Source organism: Pongo abelii, chromosome 10 (assembly GCF_028885655.2).
Source record: "Pongo abelii isolate AG06213 chromosome 10, NHGRI_mPonAbe1-v2.0_pri, whole genome shotgun sequence".
Lineage (NCBI taxonomy): Eukaryota > Metazoa > Chordata > Mammalia > Primates > Hominidae > Pongo > Pongo abelii.
The window spans coordinates 66916958-66940388 of NC_071995.2; the positions used below are offsets into that span (position 1 = coordinate 66916958).

Genomic DNA, 23431 nt, shown 5'->3' on the forward strand with positions numbered 1-23431 from the left:
GTATATAACTATAAGTTAATTAAAGTGAAGGATGATTTGCTATACGGCATCTGGGCATAAATATGCTAGATGTCAATATGTTATTTGGTATCTGACTTTAACCTGAGTCTTTTTGACCAAAAATACCACAAGCAGTTGGATCTTATACAGAAAGACACAGCTTCAACGTTAGTTCAGGTTTCCTAATCTGGACCTCAGAGTCTCTTTGGAGAGTGACCTCTGGCCATTCATTTAATCCTAGGGCCTCAGGTTCCTTTTCTACAAAATAGAGGGTCTGTCCAGGATGCTATAACTTGTATGGCCCAGGTCCCAAAGTGTGCTGGCAGGAACAAGGTCAGCCCAAACTGCAGCTGTGGCTGGAGCCAAGCTCTCTGGACTTAAAGCTTCTGTCCTGAATCTACCAGGTACTTGCTTTGTGGCCTTGGGCAAGTTACTTAACCACTGGCAAGTCAGTCTCTAAAGCTGTAAATTGGTATTTACCTCATAGGGTGTTGTGTAGGTTCATTGAGATACAGCAGAAACATTGCCTAGCCCTGTGCCTGACATCAAAGATGCCCTCAATAAACAGTAGTTTGAGGGTTTTAAACACAAAGCATATGGCAGGGCCACACTTCAAGGCTGCCAAATATCACAATTTATGTAACAGCAGTAAGAGTAGGATATACTTCTATAGCACTTATGTGCCAATCATATTCTGAGCACTTTATGTTTATTAACTTATTTAGCCCTCTCGACAACATATGAGGTAGAACTATTATTTCTATTTTACAAAATAGGAACTAGGCACAGATAGGGTAAGACAGTAGTTCAAGATCACAGCCACTGAACAGCAGAACCAGGATTTGAACCCAGGCAATCTGTGTTCTTCGGGCTCTGTGTTCTCAACCATTATTAAACAGTCTTATTATAGTGTTACGGCTCTTTTAAAATTCGTCTAATAGGCTTTCTGGTTTTTGCTGGAAAGCCCCCCCAAAGGGAAAAAAATAAGTTGTATTATTATTATTATTATTATTTTGAGACAGAGTTTCACGCTTGTTGCCTAGGCTGGAGTGCAATAGCATGATCTCAGCTCACTGCAACCTCCACCTCCTGTTCAAGCAATTCTCCTGCCTCAGCCTCCCAAGTAGCTGGGATTACAGGCATGCGCCACCACACTCGGCTAATTTTGTATTTTTAGTAGAGACAGGGCTTTACCATGTTGGCCAGGCTGGTCAAACTCCTGACCTCAGGTGATCTGCCTGCCTCAGCCTCCCAAAGTGGTGGGATTACAGGTGTGAGCCACCACGCCTGCCTATCTCATTATTGTTTATAAATATTTGTGTATTTGTGAGTATGGGCATAAATGGGGAATTTTTCCCTATTCTGATAGCTCCTCAATTTCAATACCTGATACCAACATCTTTTTCATATCAAGTTTTAAAAAATTAAGATGACTTTGCCAAACACTTCATTTGGACCCTACCGTCTAACTTAGAAACCTATATCTAAAATGACTGCCAGATGATAACTTGGTATAAAGGCTATGTAAAAAGAGGGAGTATAAGAAAAGGCGTTATTAAACTCCTTGTTGGTCACTTATGACTTCTAAGATCACACCATGACCTATGAGCCCAATGAGTTTTGGAACTCAAAGTCCAGGAGAGTTGCCTTCTCATACTGGCACGCTCTACTCCTTTAACTTACTCTATTTCCCTAGAGTTTCCCCCTCAAAATTGAATGGTTTCTCACTAGACTGCGTGTACCTTTACAGCAGCTCATAATTTGTCCCTTAGAGGAAATACAGTTTGGACTGCTGATTGAGCAAGCCTCAGAGTTTTGGCAGCCTGGGATTCTGTTAATTTAGCAGATGTAAAAGCTTATTTTGTTTTCCTCCATTAATACACTTCTATCTCCACTGCAGCACACAGGGAAAAGCCTTTCCCTCTGTAGCAATGATCCCAGTGGTGAGGACTGATGTAGTTACTTGCATGACCCGATCACTTCACTCCCAGGATGCACAGGAGCTGAGGCTGCTATGGGCAGGGTCAAGTGTCCCTACACGGCACCATCATCTCCTCCCGGATGTTAAGGATGCTGGGTAGATGCTGTCCTGCCAATCAGCCTTGTTGTTGTCTGGTGTACAGTCTTCCTCCAGGGGTGCTGCAGTCTTAGCACCTGAGGTATCTCAGTCTGTGCTCACTGGAAAGTCCAAAGTTGCTGATGACCAGATTCTGCCCCCTACTGTCCCCTACCCTCTCATTCACCTTGTCCCTCAATGAAGTCTGAATCTCAGCTGTGAAGGAGGCTCCTGAATACAGGCAAATCAGTAGAGGTGGTTAAGGGTTTCTGGGCATTTTGAGATAGTTGGAGTAACTCTGTCTGCCCAGAGCATAGTAAGGATGTGGGTGTGGGGAGGGCCAACAGTGGGATCTTTTGCCTAACCCAACACCCATGTGATCCACCAAGATACTCTGTTGCTTACACAAGCTCCTAGTATTTGGCTTGATATGTAGAATATATTTAATATTTTCTAACAGATGCAATTTTGATCAGTTTCAGAGGGCTCAGAACCTTTACAAAGGATCACGTGTACATCAACTAGATGTAGTTGATGGGGACTCAAGGATGGGGACTCAAACTCCTTGGCAACCCCAGAGAGCCTAGCACATTCACCTGCAGAGGGCACATCCTCGGTTTATTCTTGCAAAGGTTCCTGGTCAATGTGGCAGACTTCAGGCTACTCACTGCTGGTAGTGGAACCTTTATTCCTATAAAATCCCATGTGGAAACCCAATGTAAAAAGTTAATCCATCTCAGCATTTGTTTTCCAGAGTATGATGGTAACAACTCCTATGAAGATGCGGGGAATTACATCAAGAGCCAGTTCCTTGACCTCAGTATGCAAAAAGATACCAAAAGAATTTACAGTCATATGACCTGTGCCACAGATACACAGAATATCAAATTTGTGTTTGATGCAGCTACAGATATTATTATCAAAGAAAACCTCAAGGACTGCGGCCTCTTCAAATCCTCACCATTCCATTCCTCAGGTATAAATGCTATAAACAGGCTTGGAATCTGGGTAATTACAAACAGAAAATTATAGTCAGTATACTATGGCCTGAAGAATGAATCCATTCTTTGGAGATGGAGTATGCATGACTGCAACTGTGTTTCACACATTCTTTTCAAAGTGGGATAGCTAGTGCAGCTTAAAGAGCACAAGGCCAGTCATTAGAAGACCCCTGCCCCGCCCCACCCCCAGGTTCCAGTACTGGTTTTCCAATTTAATACAAAAGTCTGAATACTTAAAAAAACTTATCACAGAGTTTTTATATAATTTAAAAGAGGAAAATGTGTAAAGAGCCTAGCACAGTGCATGGCACATAAAGGTGTTCAATAATCAGCAGTGGCATTGCTTTCATATTCCCATTCTCTTTGCTGCTCTTGAATGGCTTGCCTAGAAAATGAGATCAGGATACATTCCCTCTCAAGTTCCTGCTCATGTACACAGCTGTTACACACTACCTCAAATATAAGTGGTTGTAATTAATAATAATTACAATATTCAAGAATTATGTTTAAATCTAGGTGTCTGTTCCTTGATACTCTGGCAGTTTTCTTTACATTCTGAATAATTAATGTTTGTCAGTTTCTGTATTAGGTTGGCATTCATAGAATCAGCTGCTCTGGTTTAAGGAATGCATCCCCAAGTGGTCCTCTGTCTCCTCACCTATTGAAGTGGCCTAGGTCACCTCCACAGAAGCCTCCAGGCTCTAGAGACTGGAAGAACTGGGGTTTGAATTCCCAGCTCTGCTCCTTACTAGCTAAGTAGTCTCAGGCAAGTCACTTTTTTCTGAGCCTCAGTTTCCTATCTGTAAAACAGGGATAATACTACCTAATTCACAGGGTTGGTGTCAGGATTTAAAATAATATGGATAAGTAGCTAGTACACAGTAACACATTCAATAAAGTATACAACTTTTATTACTGATCCCCAAATACCTCTTTTTATTGTGTTTTTTTTTTTCTTTTTTTAGATAGCTTCCCAAGGACAGCAAACAGAATGTCCTATGGAAACACAGTTCCCATGGGGCTACAAATATTGCCAATTTTAGTGAGAAATTACGTGAGTCAAAATACTTTCCCTATGTATCACTGTTCTTTGAACCATCTATTTTTTTCTTTTAAACCACAGTGACAAAAGCCTTCTAAAACTTTGTGGTTTCCAGTGAGCACAAATTAAGGGAACTTAGATGCTAAGATACATTAGAAATTGTCATCAAATTCTTATCCTTGGCCGTATGTACAAGGGAAGTCTCATCACCTTGGCATACAAGGCTTCTTGTAGCACAGTCCCACCATGTCCTCCCTGGACTGCTCCTGCCACCCAAGCATAACATGTGTTTTCCCAGTCGCTTTACCTGGAATTCCTACCACCTCCATCTCTCTGCCTGGTAATATCCAAACCTTTGTTCAAATGTCAGCTTCCCTGATAAGCCTTTCTCAACTTTACCAAGCACCCCGTAGGCCAGCTTACAAAGCATCCCTACACTGCACTGTTGACTGCAATGAACAAAGCCCCATTACAATGCTTTTCCCATTATGGCAATTGGGTGTAAGGCCCACTGCCCTAGTTCATAAAGGGAAAGACCCGGGTCTGTTCTTCTTTGCATCCCCTTACAAAAGTTCTGGTAGACAGTAGGAACTCAATGAATATTTGTTGAATGAATACATAAATTGCTAAAAGACCGATTTGGGTTACTGAACCAAATCTATCACCTACCAAGATATCATTTTGGGACATCAATTTCTTCATCTGTAAAATCTATTTGCTCTTGCCTATAAAATGGGAATGTAAGTAACTTATCACAGAGTTTTTAAATAGCTTAAAGGAGGAAAATGTGTAAAGGGCCTAGCACAGTGCATGGCACATAAAGATGTTCAATAATCAGCAGTAGCATTGCTTTCATTTTCCCATTCTCTTTGCTCCTCTTGAATGGCTTGCCTAGAAAATGAGACCGGGTTACGTTCCCTCTCATGTTCCTGCTCATGCACACAGCTGTTACATACTGCCTCAAATATAAGTGGTTGTAATTCATAATAATTATAATATTCCAAAATTATGTTTAAATCTAGGTATCTGTTCCTTAATAATCTGGCATTTGTCTTTACATTCTGGATAATTAATGCTTGTCAGTTTCTGTATAGGTTGGCATTCATAGAATTTGTCTCCAAAATTGCTGATTAAAAAAAAAAAATCATTCCTTTCTGTGTGATCTGTGCTCTGTTGAAGGCAAAAGAGAAAAGAAACTACATATAATCACCATTGAAACATTTCTAATAAGTTTTAGACATAAAAAAAAATCCACTTGAAGGTTTAAATGAACAATTCCATTCAATTCTGGCATTCAAATAAAAACTTTTCACACTGATAGCTCTCAGGGATTGTTATTATTTTTACACACTTAATATTACATTTTGTGGTGCTCTGGTATATTTACCCTGGTGTGTTTGTATTTTCTCACTACTTTTTGTTCCAGAAATGACTGCTGCACCAAATTTCTTAAAGAGAATCTCTGGGCTAGGCACGGTGGTGCATGCCTGTAATCCCAGCACTTTGGGAGGCTGAGGCAGGCAGATCACAAGGTCAGGAGTTCGAGACCAGCCTGGACAACATGGTGAAACCACGTCTCTACTATAAATACAAAAATTAGCTGGGCGTGGTGGCACATCCCTGTAATCCCAGCTACTCGGGGGCTGAGGCAGGAGAATCGCTTGAACTCGGGAAGCGGAGGTTGCAGTGAGCTGAGATCCCACCATTGCACTCCAGCCTGGGTGACAGAGCAAGACTCTCGTCTCAAAAAAAAAAAAAAAAAAAAAAAAAAGAGAGAGAGAGAGAGAATCTCTGTTGCAATGCAAAACAAATTGTAAAATTATCAGAAATTTTTCAATCAAGAAAACAAATCTGTCATTTTCCTATCAAACAAAAACCCTTAGGATTATATCTCCCCGTGGATGAAGCAAAACGTGTTTAACAGCCTGTATAAGGTCCTCCATAATCTACCCCACACTCACCTCCTTTCTCCCCTCCAGCCACACTGAACTTCTTTTGCTCCTCAGAGTCAATATGCTCCTCCACCTCCAGGCCTTTGAACGTGCTATTTATTGCCTTGCCTTTCCTTTTTCACCTGGCTGATCTCTCTTTATCCTTCAGGTCTCAGCCATGAGACCTCTGTCATATTCTCGCACACAGCTAATGACATCTGCATTTATTGAATTGTCAGCTCCTTCAGGGCAGGTGCCATGTCTAACTTCTTACCCCTATAGTCTTATGCTAGCACATACCATGAACTATATTAGGCATTCAATAAATGTTTACTAAATAAGTGGAATGAATCTATCTGGAGAGAAATGTAATTTCACTAACTATACTTTGGGATATAGAAATTAACTTTATGGCTCTCAGTTTTGACTTTCACCTGCATTCAACATTAACCATGACCTCGAGAGGAAAGAGTTAACATAGCCAGTATATTTTGCTCAGTTCTTGCTTGTCTTTAGGAACACCTGCAGTCACAACAATGACCCTGACCCAAATCCTGAGCACTAAACTCCCTGAAATGCTTACTAATTAGTTATGTTATTTTTGTGCCCTCAAGGCAGTGGTCAAAATATATCAAGACAGTATCATTGTTTAAAGTTAACGTGAAGATTCCTGATGCATCCTAGTACCTAGTTTGGGGTCTGCATCCTGGCTGGTTACATAGCTACACGACCAGTTCCCTGACCAGCTCTGAACTCCTAAGACTTGAGTGGGCTTTCCTGGGTGGAGGCGTTTTGCATATGTCTCTGCAGTTTACAGCTGGAGAGAAACATGCATTCCTGAGAAACATGTGGAATCCCTACAGGGAGAGGACAAGAAAGCCTACTACAACTTCTCTAGTTTTGCCACCATATATCTGTATCCTGCTGTTCCTGCACCATACCCTTTGCTGTAATAAATCTTAGCCTTGAATATGATTTTATATTGAGTTGTGAGTGAGTCCTTCCAGCAAATCACTAATAGGTGGTCATGGTACTCCCCAAAACATCCACCTTCTTGAGCCACTCCCCTTTTTGACATCTGTGACACCACTCTTGGTTTTCCTTCTACCTCATTACTGATTTTTTCTCATCTCCATTCTTGGCTCCTCTACTCTATCAGACTAACTGTGTGAGGGTGCTATAGCTCGATTCTGGCCTTCTTTTCTTTATCTCTACTCTCTTGCTAGGTTATTTTATTAGTCCCGCAGGTTTCAATGCCATTTCTATGTTGATGACTCCCAACTTTCTTTCTGCAGCCAAACTTCTCTCTTGAGCTCCACTTATATACCCAACTGTATCCACTGGATACCTCCTGAGGAGTTCACAATTTCTAAAGAAAATGTCTGAATCAGAGCTCTTGATTTCATCCCAAATCTGTCCTCTTCCAGTTTTGTCCATCTAACATAAGAACACTTCATACACTCAGTCGAGCACAAAACCTAAGCATCATCCTTGATTTTCCTCTTCTGCTCACACGCCTTCCTCCTCCAATCCAATCCAATCCAATCCAATCCAATCCAATCCAATCCAATCCAATCCAACCCAACCCAACCCGTCAGCAAGTATTCTTGGTTTTATTTCCAAAACAGATTTCCAATCCTTTCACTTCCCTCCATTCCTAACAGAGCATCTTAATCCAAATCACCATCATCAACATTTGCCAGGATTACTGTAACTGGATTAGTCTCCCTGCTTCTATTCTGGCCATTTTCTGTATTCAGTAGCTAAAGTTATCTTTCTAAAACCCACATCAGATTGCATCACTCTCTTCTTAAAACCCTTCAGTGGTTTCCCATTATTCTCAGAACAGAATTCAAACTCTCCACTTTAGAACTGGCTTAGAAGGCGCTCTATGTTGTCCCCTGCCTACCTTCCAACTTCCTCAAAGACCACTTTCCCCTTGCTCACTGGGCTCCCGCCACCCTGGTCTCACTTCTGTTCTACTCTTTCCACCTCGAGGCGTTTGCACATCACTTGCACTTGGTGCATTTTGTAATCAGGCTATAAGATCTAGCTGATTGTCACCTTTCAGATCTCCGCTTCAACCTACCGTCTTTTCAGGCAGGCCTCCTGTCATTCTTTCCATACAACATTCTCTCAAAGAGTAACTGCTATGTTTTAGGCACTGAAAATACGTGACAAGCAGGACAGGCTCCTTGCTTTCATGGAACCTATGTTCCACAGTAACTGTCACTCTCCATTACGTTAAACTACGTATTTGCTTCATAGCAATGCTCAAAATCTGAACTTGCCTTGTTTTTTGTTTGCCTCCCTCACTAGCACATGCAAGAAACATCAGAGCAGAGATGCTGTTTGCTCATGACTCTGTCTCTAGCCTAACACAGTGCCTGGCACACACAGACTGGGATTTACTTCCAAGCAAGAATTATTTGACCAAAGAGCTCTCAGTGTAAAAAATGTTCAGAAGTTTCTGCAATTGACTGACATGGTATTATGCTAGAACTGTATGCCATAGAGTTTGGAAACACATTTTGTACACTTAGAAGTACATGTTCTTAAAACTCAAAAGATGGCCAAGTCCAACTAAAGGGTTCGTTAAGGCTAGAATGTGACATTTCCCAATTTATCTTTCTGTTTCTTCATAAATTGAAAGGAACTGACAGTAACAAATGATAAACCAGCTAGGTTTATCTCTACCACACTAAGATTATTCATCTGAGTCCCAAAGAGCAATGGAAAAAATTACATGTCTGCCCCAATTGAGCAATCTTTATCTGAAATTTAACTGTGAACATTTAGTATTATTAGTAAGGTGTGAACAGTTTGGATATTTGTTCCCCCAGATTTCATGCTGAAATGTCATCCCCCATGTTAGAGGTGGAGCCTGCTGGGAGACGTTTGGGTCATGGGAGTGGATCTCTCATGGCTTGGTGTTGTCCTCACAATAATGAGTGAGTTCTCATGAGATCTGGTTGTTTAAAAGTGTGTGGCACCTCCCACCCCCTCTTTCTCTTATTTCTGCTTTCACCATGTGACATGCCTGGTCCTGCTTCACCTTCTGCCATGAGTAAAAGCCTCCTGATGCCTCCCTAGAAACTGAGCAGATGCTGGGGCCACGCTTGTGCAGCCTGCAGAACGCTTAGCCAATTAAACCTCTTTTCTTTATAAATTACCCAGTATTTCTTTCTAGCAACCCAAGAACAGCCTAACACAAGCTGTAAATAAATCTCTCTAATTAAACAATGGGAAAACTGCTGTAGAATCACCACATGTTAAATGACCCTACGCTTCCCACATGTCTCCAGGTGTCTATGTTTTCATAACAGTGACTATCCCCGTGAAAAGGATTTTAATGAGTGGGCTCAACTGAGTCACCAACAATGGACAAGGGAATAAATATTTAACAAGGACTAAAAATTAAGGTGAAACTACCTTCAACAGTTCATCTGTGTATTTCCAAAACTGTGCCCTTCTGGACCACTCACAGCAAGAATAGTTAGACATATCATCTGCCTTCACCTAAAATAAGTACAACATTTCTGAGTATGGAGAGGGGAAAAGACACTTAAAATGGAAGGGTTTCATATCTCTGCTTAAGTTTTTTTTTCTTTTTCTTTTTTTTTTTTTTTTTTTAAGACAGAGACTCACTGTCACCCAGGCTGGAGTACAGTAGCACAGTCTTGGCTCACTGTAACCTCCACCTCCTGGGTTCAAGTGATTCTCCTGCCCCAGCCTCCAGAGTAGCTGGGATTACAGGTGTGCACCACCACGCCTGGCTAATTTTTTTTTTTTTTCATTTTTTTAGTACACACAGGGTTTTGCCATGTTGGCCAGGCTGGTCTCAAACTCCTGGCCTCAAGCGATCGGCCAGCCTTGGTCTTCCAAAGTGCTGGGATTACAGGCCTGAGCCACTGTGCCTGGCCCCTGCTTAACTCTTGGGGGAAAAAAGGCCTTCTTCACATGATCCCTCCCACCTTCTTTTCTTTGTCAAAATTCTGTGACAGACCCTTGAATTATTCCTGGACTGTTCAAATAAAGCCAGAGGCATTTATTTAAACACTTTTTTTTTTTTTTTTTGAGACAGAGTCTTGCTCTGTCACCCAGGCTGTAGTGCAGTGATGTGATCTCAGCTCTCAGCTCACTGCAACCTCCACCTCCTGGGTTCAAGCGATTCTCCTGCCTCAGCCTCCCAGGTAGCTGGAATTACAGGCACCTGCCACCATACCCAGCTAATTTTTGTATTTTTAGTAGAGATGGGGTTTCACCATGTTGGCCAGGCTGGTCTTGCACTCCTGGCCTCAAGTGATCCACCCGCCTCAGCCTCCCAAAGTGCTGGAGTTACAGGTGTGAACCACCGCAACCAGCCTAAACACTTCTTAATGAACGCAGGGGTGAGGGTGATGGTGGTAAACCTCCTATAATTACTCTTTTCTTATTACATGTTTGGTCAGTGTTTTAGGGGGCTGAAGGCAAGGGGTGGGGGTAGACCCATTTTAGGCTAGCCAGTGAATAATTCAACTGTGTCCTTTACTGCCTGAAAGTCCCTAACTTCTCTGAGGCTTTCTCCTACATGCCAGTGACTTATCTTGAACTGGGGCATAATTGTGGTCCCCCAATTCTACCTCTCTAAGTTATCGTATTATTTACTATTAATATAATACTAATTTTAACAAAAAGTTTATAAGAAAACAATGTCATTTTCTTGAGGGACTGAAGTACTTACATACAATATAGGTAACTACATAAAAGTGTATAAAGTTACATATAATATATGTAACAATATAAAAGTATATTTTAAAATGTACATCCTATATACTTATGTATTATTTAATATACTACATACAATATATTTGCATTCATATGTTTCATTTAATAAGCACATAATAACTCTTAATCTTTGTCCCTGAGAGTATCTGTTACATGTAATAAGCACATCTTAGTGCCTAAGATACAAAGCTGAACAAAGCCTGGTCCCTGGCCTCTATGTGAACATGGAGTTACTGGAAGATGCTCAAGAGGAGAAGAGGTGTGGAAGGAGATTCTGACTCTGCCCAGGGGAATAGAAAAAGGCTTCCTGGAGGAAGCAACATTTTGAACTAAGTTTCAATTAACCTAATGAATGATCAAATGGTCTCTAACATTTATTCGTGCCCTAACAACATGATGTTATGCTAAATTTCACCTGCCTGTATTTGTATATGTATGTGTGCATTAAGTGGGAAAGGAGGCTTAGTTATGTGTTTGAATAACTGTCAATTCATGTTACTTTAGTTGTGATTTTTAAGTGTGGTTCTAGTTTTCACAGATTCGCATCAGAATAATTTAAAAACTGGATAAGCAACTAATTGAAAGTTCTTTAAACAAACAGAAGGATTACTTAATTGGCTTCTCCTGAATTCCTGATAGGCTAAAGACTGGAGTAGTAAGCACTATCATTACTGCCTTTGTATCCCCACTGTCAAGGTAGTTATCTTCAACTCCGGGTAAGTGCATGATAACTCTGTGAAGCCAGCTCCAAGGCAATTTGTTTGAAGTTGGCAGCATTTTTTTTTTTTTTTGATGCAGTGGAGATTAAGCCCTCCAGTTGAGCTTGACAAAGGTATGTATGTGAAAGGTCACAGAGAGAAAACGTGTATTTTTAAAACCTGTGACATGCAGCAGTCCTCAGAAAACAGAGATGAGAAACATTTTTAATATGCATTTTGTGTCTGTTTTATTTTAACACAAATTCAAATTAGGACTTACTAACCTCTTCACAAACTACTATACAGTATTACATTTAATTGCTAGGAAGAATGTCAATTGTTTTGAATCACTAGATAGAAGTGTTTTTTGTTTGTTTTAAAGAGACAGACTCTTGCTGTGTTGCCCAGGCTGGAGTGCAGTAGCTGTTCACAGGTGCGATCATAGTGCAGTACAGCCTCAAACTCCTGGGTTCAAGTGATTCTCCTGTGTAAGCCTCCCAAGTAGCTGGGACTACAGGACCAAGCCTAGCTCCAAACAGGAAGATTTGACTAAATTTGACTTAGTCTCCTTCCCTTAACCCAAATGCATGTTGGTATTTGATATAATGTGTGTGTGGTTTTTTGTTTTTTGGTTTTTTTTTGAGTAATTTCACTTTAAGGTTTTTTTTTTGTTTTTTTTTTTTAACATCTTACTTTCTTACTTTGCACTCTTAGAGAAAGGGGTGTTCTAAACACACAAACTGAAAGGAGGAATCAGGGCTAATGGCAGTTATCACATCTCAACTCTAGATACTGCTGTCACCACAGTGTTACCGTCAGACACACACGTTCAGGGATTAAGAACAGAAACTAAGCACCTTTTGGATGCTGGCTACATGAACTTGAAGTGGGTCCTTATCAGCTCTCTTTGTGCTTTTACACTAATAGTTCTTAACCCTATCAGATGATGCCTCTTGTTTTCACATCCAATATTTTGCAACTTCTATTTTATTATGCTGGCATATAATTCTAACACATTTACATACATAATTTCAAAAGATCAATATAGTGTTCAAACTATATAAAGCAGAAATAAAAAAGAATGCAATTTACATAAAATATGGTATCCATATGCAAAAACTTGGGTACTCCACTAGAAAACAAAGAAGTCACATGCTTGTATCTATACTTGAGAGTCACCGTGAACACATAGATTACAAATGCAGATTGATTTGGCTCTTTGTTCACTGTTGTCAGGATTCTCTGAATATGAAATATCTCTCAGTCACGTTGAGAGCAAAACAAAATATAATTTCCCCTCAATTTACATGTAGCAGCATCCCTGAAAAGTTCAGTATATATTCAAACTGTTGAGGAGGGGGAATATTTTGTATTTGTATATAAAAAAGATTTTGGTTTTAGGCTCAGATAATTGTAAGCTCATCTTACCCTATGGAGGACATTAGAAAATTGTGGGCGGAGGGCACAGTGGCTCATTCCTGTAATCCTAGCGCTATGGGAGGCTGAGGCAGGAGGATCACTTGAGCTCAGGAGTTCGAGACCAGCCTGGGCAACATAATGAGACCCCTGTCTCTACTGAAAAAAAAAACAACACACCTAAAATTGTGGGGAACAATGTAAGCATGACAAGATAAGTGATAGGAGGGGCGCGGTGGCTCATGCCTGTAATCCCAGCACTTTGGGAGGCTGAGACTGGCAGATTATGAGGTCAGGAGTTCGAGACCAGCCTGGCCAACGTGGTAAAACCCTATCTCTACTAAAAATACAAAAATTAGCCAGGTGCAATGGTGGGCGCTTGTAATCCTAGCTACTCAGGAGGTTGAGGCAGGAGCCTTGCTTGAACCCAGGAGGCCGAGTGAGCCGACATTGTGACACTGTACTCCGGCCTGGGCGACAGAGCGAGACTCCGTAAAAAAAAAAAAAAAAGGCAATGTCTTTAAGAAACCCTGAATGTTTCAAGAATAAGAATGAGGCTGATAGCTGATAAATGTCTCAGAAAGGGACTCTGCGTATTATGTTGAAGGGGAAAGGCTTACTAAACCCATATAACTTTAAATCACAAATATGTATATTATAGCTGAAGTTCCTAGATTTTAGTGGTTTTCTTCATATTTATCCTCAATATGTCAGTATTTGCCTCACAATAGGCATTTTTTACAGGATCTCAAGCAAACTGGTTTTACGAGCATATTTGGGAAATGAGCAGAGTGTGACAGATGACCACATGTTGTGCCAAAATTTTATATACAATGCTGTTTTCTGAAGATAAATCACCGGCTAAAATCTATCCAGTTGAGGGCAAGTGATCATGAGAGATCTGTGTATATGAACACAGTACTTTCCTCTTAGGAGCAAGAATCTTAACCAATGTTAGGGAGATTTCTGAACATCTGAAATGGTATAGGACTCCTAGTAGAGGAATTCAGTGAATGTTTGTTGATTATGGGAAGGTGAGAGTTCCTAGGGAAAGACGCAAGAGAAATAAATTCTCCTTCATACTTAAAACATAACAATGAGAAATACATACTACAGTCATCTCTCAAAGCACTAATGACAGTATTGATTTATGACTAGTGTAAGTTTTAGAAGAGTTGTTTTATTTTTCTTAATATGCATTTCCCAAGAGATTATAAATCAACACAATCTTTTTGGAAGGCAATTTGGTATATATATCAAATACTTAAAATGGCTTTAGACTTAGTAATTTCCTTTTTGGGTATGTATTCATAATAATAATAATAGCAGCTTTTACATAGCACTTACTATGTGCCAGGAATTATTCTAAAGACCCATGGTCACGTAGCTACAAAACTGAGAATCCAGAATTTGAATTTGGGCATGGTGGTTCCAAAGCCTGTGCTCAGATTTTTGCTGTCTTAGCTACAAGGATATTCACTACAGCATTGATCATAACAGCGAAAGTTTAGAAACTAACTAAATATTCACCAGTGGGGCATAAGTTAAACAGTAATATATCTATTGACAGGACACAAAACAGAAATTAAAAATCAAGTTTTAGAGATAACATGTTTGCATGGACAAACAAAATAAGATATTTGACTTAGGGGGGTAGAAAGGCTCAAAACTGTGTAGTATGATTCCAGTCTACTAAATGTTTCCTTTGGATGGTGAGATTTTAATTTTCTTTTTGGTGCTTTGTTGTATGACCCAAATTTTCTAAATGAACTAGAATTCCTTTTGTACACAGGAAAAAATCAATAATAACAAATTGTGCTCTATAGCAGCACAGTCCGACCAAAATATAATGCAAGTCATATATATCATTTTAATCTTCTACTAGTTATAATAATGTAAAAAGAAACAGGTGAAATTAATTTTTATTTATATATTTATTTATTTTTGAGATGGGGGTCTCACCCTGTCACCCAGGTTAGAGTGCAGTGACACAATTACAATCTTGGTTCACTGCAACCTCCACCTCCCAAGCTCAAGCAATCCTCCCACCTCACCCTCCCAAGTAGCTGGGATGACAGGCATATGCCACCATGCCCAGCTAATTTTTTATATTTTTGGTAGAGATGGGGTTTTGCCATGTTGCCCCGGTGGGTCTCAAACTCCTGAGTTCGGGTGATCTACCTGCCTCAGCCTCCCAAAGTGCTGGGATTACAGGTGTGAGCCACTGCTGTTGGCCTTGAAATTAATTTAAAAAAATATTTCTTATATAACATATCTAAAATATTATCATTTCAACATGTAATCAATATAAAACATTATTAGTGAAATATTTTCCTTTTTTGTATTAAGTCTTCAAAGTCACTTTCTAGCACACCTCAGTTTGGTCTAGTCATATTTCAGCTCCTTAAATGCTTAGTGACTAATGGCTACTGAATTGAACAGCTCTAGATCCTTGGTAGAGCTATACCTTCAGGTCAAATGTGCCCAAACCATGGTCCTAAAACCCTCTACTAATGACCTCAACTTCCATGGAATCATCCCCATCTGTGTCAAGCTGCTTTTTAAAAGAGAATAGAGAGGTGCTTGGGAAATAGGGAGATCTGAGTTTGAATCTTCTAACACTTAGCTATGTTATCTTCGGCAAGTTAATTAACCTCTCTGTGCCTCATTTTACCTGTTTTGTAAATGAGGATAATGCCTACTTTGAGTTGCTGAGATCGAAATAATGTATTAAACTATCTACTACATGGAAAGTACTTGATAACAGAGACTACTAAATTTGACTGGCTTTAAAAAATCTCTAATAATATTATCACTAGTAAGGAAGGTGTTATTATCCTGCCTACTGTATTCAGATACAATGATGATTAGACTTAGCAGGAGGCAAGACAAGATACTTTTTTTTTTTGAGACAGGGTTTTGCTCTGTAGGCCAGGCTGGAGTACAGTGGCACGATCATGGCCCACTGCAGCCTTGAACTCCCAGGCTCAAGTGATTCTCCTGCCTCAGCTTCCCAAGTAGCTGGGACCAGAGGCATGCACCATTATGCCTGATTAATTAAATTTTTTTTTTTTTTTTTTGAAGAAATGGAGTCTCCCATGTTGCCCAGGCTGGTCTCCTAAAGTGCTGGGATTATAGACATAAGCCACCACACCCAGCCAATGCAAGATTCTTAAAATAGATGGTAGGAAATCTCATTTAAAATGGCTCTTTGGGGTTTTGTATGTAGCAGAGCAGCTCTTTCATTGCTATCTATTGAAAGTCAACCCTCAACACAAGGGTTCATTTTTTAAAAAAAATATTAAAATGTTCCTAAACTAATTTTGAGGTGTGTGTGGAGAGACTACCCTGAGAAATTCACAGTAAATACATTTGTATTTGAAAATGGGCTACCTAATGGCAGGCAATGAATGACACACACCTTTGTTTGCTTCCCATGGCTTTTGCTCAGCAAATATTCGATCCATTAAATAAATAGATATAGATTATTGATTATGTGCCAGGCATCCTTCTAGACAAAGGGGTTAGGGCAAAAAATGGGAGGTGCTTCCTTAATTGAATGGAGGATTGAATGAACGAACTGATGAACACTGTACCTTTTCTGATTTTTCTGAACTAAGTCATCAGTACGTTTTTGCTTCTCTTGTTTCTCCTAAGATTTTCTTTACTATGTCGCTAGGCAGTGGCATTTCCTTCAAAAGGCTCAACTGAAATATGGTCTACTATGGCTGAAGCTGGGTATAGGTGTGCTTAACTTTTGTGTGGGTTTTAAAAGTTTCAAAATAAAAAAGTTTTAAAAAATCACCGATAATAATAGAAGGTAATTATCATGACATGTATCAATGGTTTTATAGCATCCCTGTTTATAACAGAGTTAACCAAAAACTATACAGATGCTCAAAGAGGTGAATGACTAAGAAAATTCACATAATCAAGAGGATAAAATACTATACAGCAACGAATTCACATCTACAGACTGTGTCAATTCATGGAAATATCTAAGGAAATAACATGAAATGAAAAAACAAGCAGAATATAATCCACAATTACAACAAAGAAAATATGTGACATGCATATATTTACATAGGCATATCACATATATTTAAGTTTTTACAAAAACTAAACATGTATTTGGTTATGTAGGAATATTACTTTCCCTTCTGGGTAAGACTGTCCACATTAATACATGTAATATAAATAAATAAATAACACGTGTATAACAAATTCTGTTTTATTTTCTTTTATTTTGAGATGGAGTTTCACTCTTGTCGCCCAGGCTGGAGTGCAGTGGCATGATCTTGGCTCACTGCAACCTCTGCCTCCTGGGTTCATGCTATTCTCCTGCCTCAGCCTCCCTAGTAGTGGGAACCACAGGTGCACACCACCATGCCTGGCTAATTTTTTGTATTTTTAGTAGAGACAATGTTCCACCATGTTGGCCAGGCTGGTCTCAAATTCCTGACCTCAGGTGATCCTCCCACCTCGGCCTCCCAAGGTGCCGGGATTACAGGCGTGAGTCACTGGGCCTGGTCATAAATTCTGTTTTCTAAGCAAACATATCTTACACCAGAGGGCAGAATGGTTAGGGAAAATATCTAGTGAAAAAGAGCACCGACAAAGGAGCACCATCTCTCAATTGTCACACTAATGTGCAGTGACACTTTGGCAACTGACTCCCAGTTACTGGCATACAGTTTCATCTACCAGGTGGAGCCAAATGGCCGATTTGGGATTTTTCTTAATCCGAGTTATTATTCAGAACAACATATTCAACACAAATATTTAACCACTAGCGTCAGATTTTATTTTTACATGATAACTCCTCAAGCCTTTAACCGCAAGAGTGCATACAAGGTAAAATTAAAAACAAAATTAAGCCTGCTGACTTTCACTGTGATTGTGGTTTGATATCATGCAGGATAGATCACAACTGCTGATTCATATTAGGAAAGAGAGCCCCCAATTGTCACAAGCACATTGTGTTTGAAAATACAAAACCTTACCAAATCACTTAGTACTCAAAATTAACAACATCCTCATCATCTTGTGGTTGAAATGATGACTGAACAATAACTCAAGCTAGTTGTGTTCTATATATTTTTTAATTAATATAATTAGTATTCCTAGATCTTTTTAAATTGCTCTACTCTAGCCCTAGGGAAAAATGATTTCAGAAGGCTGAATACGTATGCTGATTCAAGACATGATTTCTCACACACCCAACCTCTATAATTTTGGATTACAGAGCAATATAGAGTAATTCTGGCACCAACTCTTTGGCAATGCTGTTTAAAAACAAAGTTACTATTACACACAGCCCAGGATATTGACTTCGCATTGCACATAAATACATTTATATAATACTTTTTCTTTAATATAGAAGCCATAGCCTTGATTTTTTTGAAAAATGATTAAGAATATGGTAATTATGAGACTCACAATTGACTCAAAAGCTCAGAGCTAAAATCCAGGTAGAGTTTGAACACATCTTACAAAAAGTTGAGATCCAAATTGCATACAATTTATGAAACTTTTGATTTAAGGACTAAGTTTTCTGGTAACCTCTTTGGGAACATCAGGATAATAAAAGATGACTAAGTAATAATGGTATCTCGGCCGGGCACACTGGCTCACACCTGTAATCCCAGCACTTTGGGAGGCCGAAGCAGGAGGATCACAAGGTCAGGAGTTCGAGACCAGCCTGGCCAATGTGGTGAAATCCCGTCTCTACTAAAAATACAAAAAAATTAGCCAGGCGTGGTGGCGCATTCCTGTAATCCAAGCTACTCGGGAGACTGAGGCAGGAGAATTGCTTGAACTCGGGAGGCCAGAGGTTGCAGTGAGCCGAGATCACGCCACTGCACTCCAGCCTGGGCAACAGAGTGAGACTCCGACTAAAAAAAAAAAAAGAAAAAAGAAAGAAAAAAGAAATAACGATATCTGATCAAATTATTTGCCTTGGCCGGATGGGTGCCAGTCCTGGCTATAAAATTCACCATCTGGGAGACCTTGAACAAATTATTTAATTTATCTGATTCAAACATGCTGTCTATAAAAATGAAAATAACTTTATGTAGTTTCTAACTTAGAACAATAAAGTATTAATGATAAATATGAAAATGCTGGGAAGAGTTTCAATCACTACTAATATATATTCATTATCTAGCATTGTCTTCCTCAAATGGATACATTTTTAAAACAGCCTTTAATCACAGAACCACTTTTTTGCATAACTTTAAGCCATAGGGCTAATTATACACGACACAAATCTAACCAACGGAACTGTACTACTTAGATTAAAAGAAACTTGCAGAATGATAGTTTTGCATAACTTTAAATAAAAGGCTAATTACATATGACATAGAAATCTTACCAACAAAACTGCATTATTTCAGTTTAAAAGAGACATGAAGAAATGACATTAACAGTCCAAGTCACATATAAAGAAGCCCACACAAAGAGGAACTGAAACGGATAAACGGACTTACTTGGGAGTTTATCTTGAAAAGGAACTAAAACACACATCCCAAATAACCAATATCTGCAAGATCCAAAAAGACAGAACTCCAATAATGGAAAGGACTCAGTGACACTGAATTACAATGGACAAGTCCAGTAAAATTCAGTTCTTCTTACTATTCCTCCCAACAAAAGCAGAAAACGACCAACACGCACGGTACCGGTTGACCTGTTCTGTGCCACTCAGAGTAGGTGGGTGGAAGAGCAGACAGGAAGCTGGGGCATATTTAATGAATACTGAAAGGGAGGACTGAGGGTTTGGCAAAGTGTGAACGAGACGGACCCTACCTTTCACAGATTTCCCAATACTGTGTAAGTGAGTGATAGAACTGTAGTTTTGGGCAACAGTCTTCAAAAACGCTTCCATCCCTTCCTGGTGGTGGTAGTTGAAATCCAGCGCAGCTACCAAAGGCAGCAACAGCCCTAGCCAGAGGCACGGGAAGTCCATGTTCTAGAGATGAATAAAAATAAGAAGAACCTGAGAACACATGAGGGCAGGCGGGGGCATCACCAGCTACGTCTCGGCACTCCGGTCTCAGGGTCTCCCGACACTGACGCTCCTTGCCTCCTAAGGAGGCAAAAGCTGGAAGCAACACCTTCGGGAGTGAGCCGTGCAACCAGAGACCGGGAGCACGGGCAGCCTCGGTGCCCTCGACCCAGCCGCCCGTGCCTCCCTCTCCTCCTCCTCCTGGCGCCTCCGCCGTCCGGCAGCTGCCGCAGCTGCGCCCGGCCCCGCGCACCCCCAGCCTCACCAGGTCCCAGGCGCGCACCTCTACCCACCCGCGGCTGCCCGGCGGGGCCGGGTGTTATAGCCCGGTCAGAGGGCGGGCGCGCCCGGGCCCCGCCCCCGGACGTCCCTCCGGCCCACTCCGGAGCCGCGCGGGTGCCTCCCGGGCGGGGCCTCAGCCGCCTTCGCACCTAGGAGAGACGGCGCCCGCGCGGTGCGCCCTTTCGTGGCGCTGCTGCTGGTACCGGCGGGCGGGCGGCTGAGCGGGGCGGAGGGCTGCGGGCATGGAGTCGCCGCCGCTCGCGGACAGTCTTTGCTGGAGCCCCAGGTTAGAAGTATGTCCTCGCCTCGGCCACGGCTGTAGCCCGGGCAGCCACAGGGCGCTCCACTGAGGGACACTCTCTGTCGCAGACTGCAGCCACTTGGGAGACGTTTAGGGCTCGGCGGGTTTCCTGCGGTTGGCGGTGCCGGGGCCCACCTGGAGCCGGGACGCGTCCGGAGTCCTGGGTGCCCTGAGCCCCGCGCTGGCTCCTGCGGGATGGGCGACGTCGGCCCCGGCAGGGCGAGCCAAGCTCCCAGCGGTGCCAAGCTGCACAGCGAGACTAAGCAATCACGGGTCTTCAAGAAAGAACGCGCGCGTGTGTGGAAGTTTTAAATGCCACGAAGTGCAGAGTGCAGGACATTTTCCGACAAGTTTACATAGTGGGTGGAATTTGTGTAAATTAGAATTGAATTTAAAACTGGAAGCCACATCGAAGAAGGCAGGACCACTGTTGTAAATCCGATGCTTCCTCCACCTGCACCTGAGTCTTAGGCCAATTCCAGGTCTCTCGTCCTAAAATGCTCCTTTCTGGAAGGATGGCATGGTCTCTGCACGAGAGAGAACGAAGGCTTCACTTAAACCTGACAGGTGGTTTGTGACACGGGCCAACCCTCTCTACCTCTCTAAAAGATTCATTCTCATTCATTCTCTCTCTCTCCCCTCCTCCTCTCCCCCTCTCTCTCTCCCCCTTTCTCCCACCCTATCCCGGATTGTAAGTAACCGTGTCAGGGTATTGGGGGCCCGTGTCAAGGTCCGCAGAATATAAAAAGTTTGAAAACCACTGATTTCAGATAACATTCCTCTTTTACAGACTAAAAATACGAATGCAAGCCCCTGACTAATTGAATAGAATTTTTCTCGTGGAGGCCCAAGAAAGTGTATTTTTAAAGAGGACCTTGAATGAATCTAATGTGCCTTCAAGAGCTGAGAACCGTTAGATTCCCTGCCCCTTCTTTCTTACAGATACAGATACTTTTCCTAGAATTGAGCACTCAGGACTCCCTGAGACTTCCTGTGATTCTGCCGCAGCATAGAAGAGTGGTTTAAGAACTGAGGCGCTCTGTCCTTGCGATAGTTTGCTGAGAATAATGGTTTCCAGCTTCATCCATGTCCGTACAAAGGACATGAACTCATCCCTTTTTATGGCTGCATAGTGTTCCATGGTGTATATGTGCCACAGTTGTGCACATGTACCCTATAACTTAAAGTATATATAAAGAAAAAAAAGAACTGAGGTGCTCACGGGATGAGTGCCAATTCTTGCTGTGACACTCAGTGGCTGTGTCGACTCTCTGTGCCTTATTTTCTGGTGTGTAAAGTGGAAGTCTTAATTGTACCTACCTAAATAAGGTTGGCAGGCACATTGTAAGAACTGTGCGAAGCGTTTATTAAATAAATAAACCAGCTTAATTCGTAACTTTTTAAGGGGAATTTTCCAAGAGTTGGAAATTTTTTTTTAATTTTTTCTTTCTTTCTTTCTTTATTTTTTGAGATGGAGTCTCAATTCTGTTGCCCAGTCTGGAGTGCAATGGCGTGATCTCGGCTCACTGCAACCTCCGCCTCTCAGGTTCAAGCAATTCTCCTGCCTCAGCCTACCGAGTAGCTGGGATTACAGGCACCTGCCACCACGCCCGGCTAATTTTTGTATTTTTAGTAGAGACGGGGTTTCACCATGTTGGCCAGGCTGGTCTGGAACTCCCGACCTCAGGCGCTCTGCCTGCCTCGGCCTCCCAAATTGCTGGGATGACAGGCGTGAGCCACCGCGCCCGGCCATCTTTTTTTTTTTTTCTTTTGTTTTATTATTTGTTTGTTTGTTTGTTTGTTTTGAGATACAGTCTCACTCTGTTGCCCAGGCTTGAGTGCAGTGGTGCAATCTGAGCTCACTGCAGCCTCTGCCTTCCAGGTTCAAGCGATTCTTGGGTTTCAGCCTCTAACGTACCTGGAGTTACAGGCACGCATCGCCACACCTACGTAACTTTTGTATTTTTACACCACACATGCCTAACTTTTGCATTTTTAGTAGACTCCAGGTTTCACCATGTTGGTCAGGCTAGCCTTGAACTCCTGGCCTCAAGTGATCCTTCTCCCTCAGCCTCCCAAAGTGCTGGGATTACATGAGTGAGCCACCTTGCCTGGCCTAAGAGTTGGAAAGTCTTAGTATGACATTGTAGAGTCTTTGAGTAGGGTTTTTTTTTTTTTTTAAATTGTGCAGTAGTCACTATGCTAAATGTTATTTCCACTGGATGGGTTGAAGAAGTTTCCCTTTCATTGTTGTTCATTGACTAAGAGGTCTGAGAGGAGGGGGATTGGAGCTTGAGAAGATTAAATTTAGGCAAAGTTACTCTAGGAATGGGAAAGGGAACTGAGTGGGAACAAAGTGAAGGCTTGCTGATGTACCTTAGAAATCCTATCTTTTTAAGAGAAATACGTGGACACTATCTGATTTCCTGCAGGGTGCTATGGCTGGAGACTGGAAGAAATGGTGGCTTCATCAGTATCGGAATGGAGATTGCCAGGATTCTTGTTCTGGAAAAACAGAGATGAGCTATAGTTGAAATTGCTGCCATTGAGGTTCACGCTAGGTAGGAAGGGAAGCAACTTCAGGAAGGAGTCAGAGAATGGAGGTAGGGCGTACGGAAGACTGAGTGCTGAAGGTTTAGGAGCTAGTAACTCAGAGTGCAGGCCAGGGACAGCACTGGCATCACCTGGGAGCTTGTTGGAAATGTAGAATCTGTCACTCCATTCCAAACCTACTGAATCAGAACACACATTTTAATAAGATTTCCAGATGATGTATATGTACATTCAAGTTTAAGGTGCACTGGTCGAGAGAGAAAAAAGATTTAGTGTTAGAGTATGAAAGATAACAGCAAAATAAAAGGTTAGCCTAATAGAGTAAAATACTGAAATTTAGAGATTTTAGAGGTGATCTTTCTTTCTTTCTTTCTTTTT

The 23431-nt window shown here is 41.4% G+C and overlaps 1 protein-coding gene and 1 non-coding gene across 3 annotated transcripts in view; one reads left to right on the forward strand and one right to left on the reverse strand.

Moving 5' to 3' along the window:
- Positions 1–20212, reverse strand: part of CPM (carboxypeptidase M) — an 80116-nt gene extending 59904 nt beyond the window's left edge. The window contains 2 exon segments of one of the 2 annotated variants that reach the window (NM_001131187.1): positions 19719–19881; positions 20183–20212. In NM_001131187.1, coding sequence (NP_001124659.1) covers positions 19719–19878 — 160 coding nt within the window. In that variant the 5' untranslated portion in view covers positions 19879–19881; positions 20183–20212. 2 annotated transcript variants of the gene reach the window in all.
- On the forward strand, positions 908–969 carry LOC112135950 (U7 small nuclear RNA). Its single transcript, XR_002917169.1, has one exon. It is a non-coding gene; the product is annotated as a U7 small nuclear RNA (small nuclear RNA).
- Positions 20213–23431: the final 3219 nt, after the last annotated feature.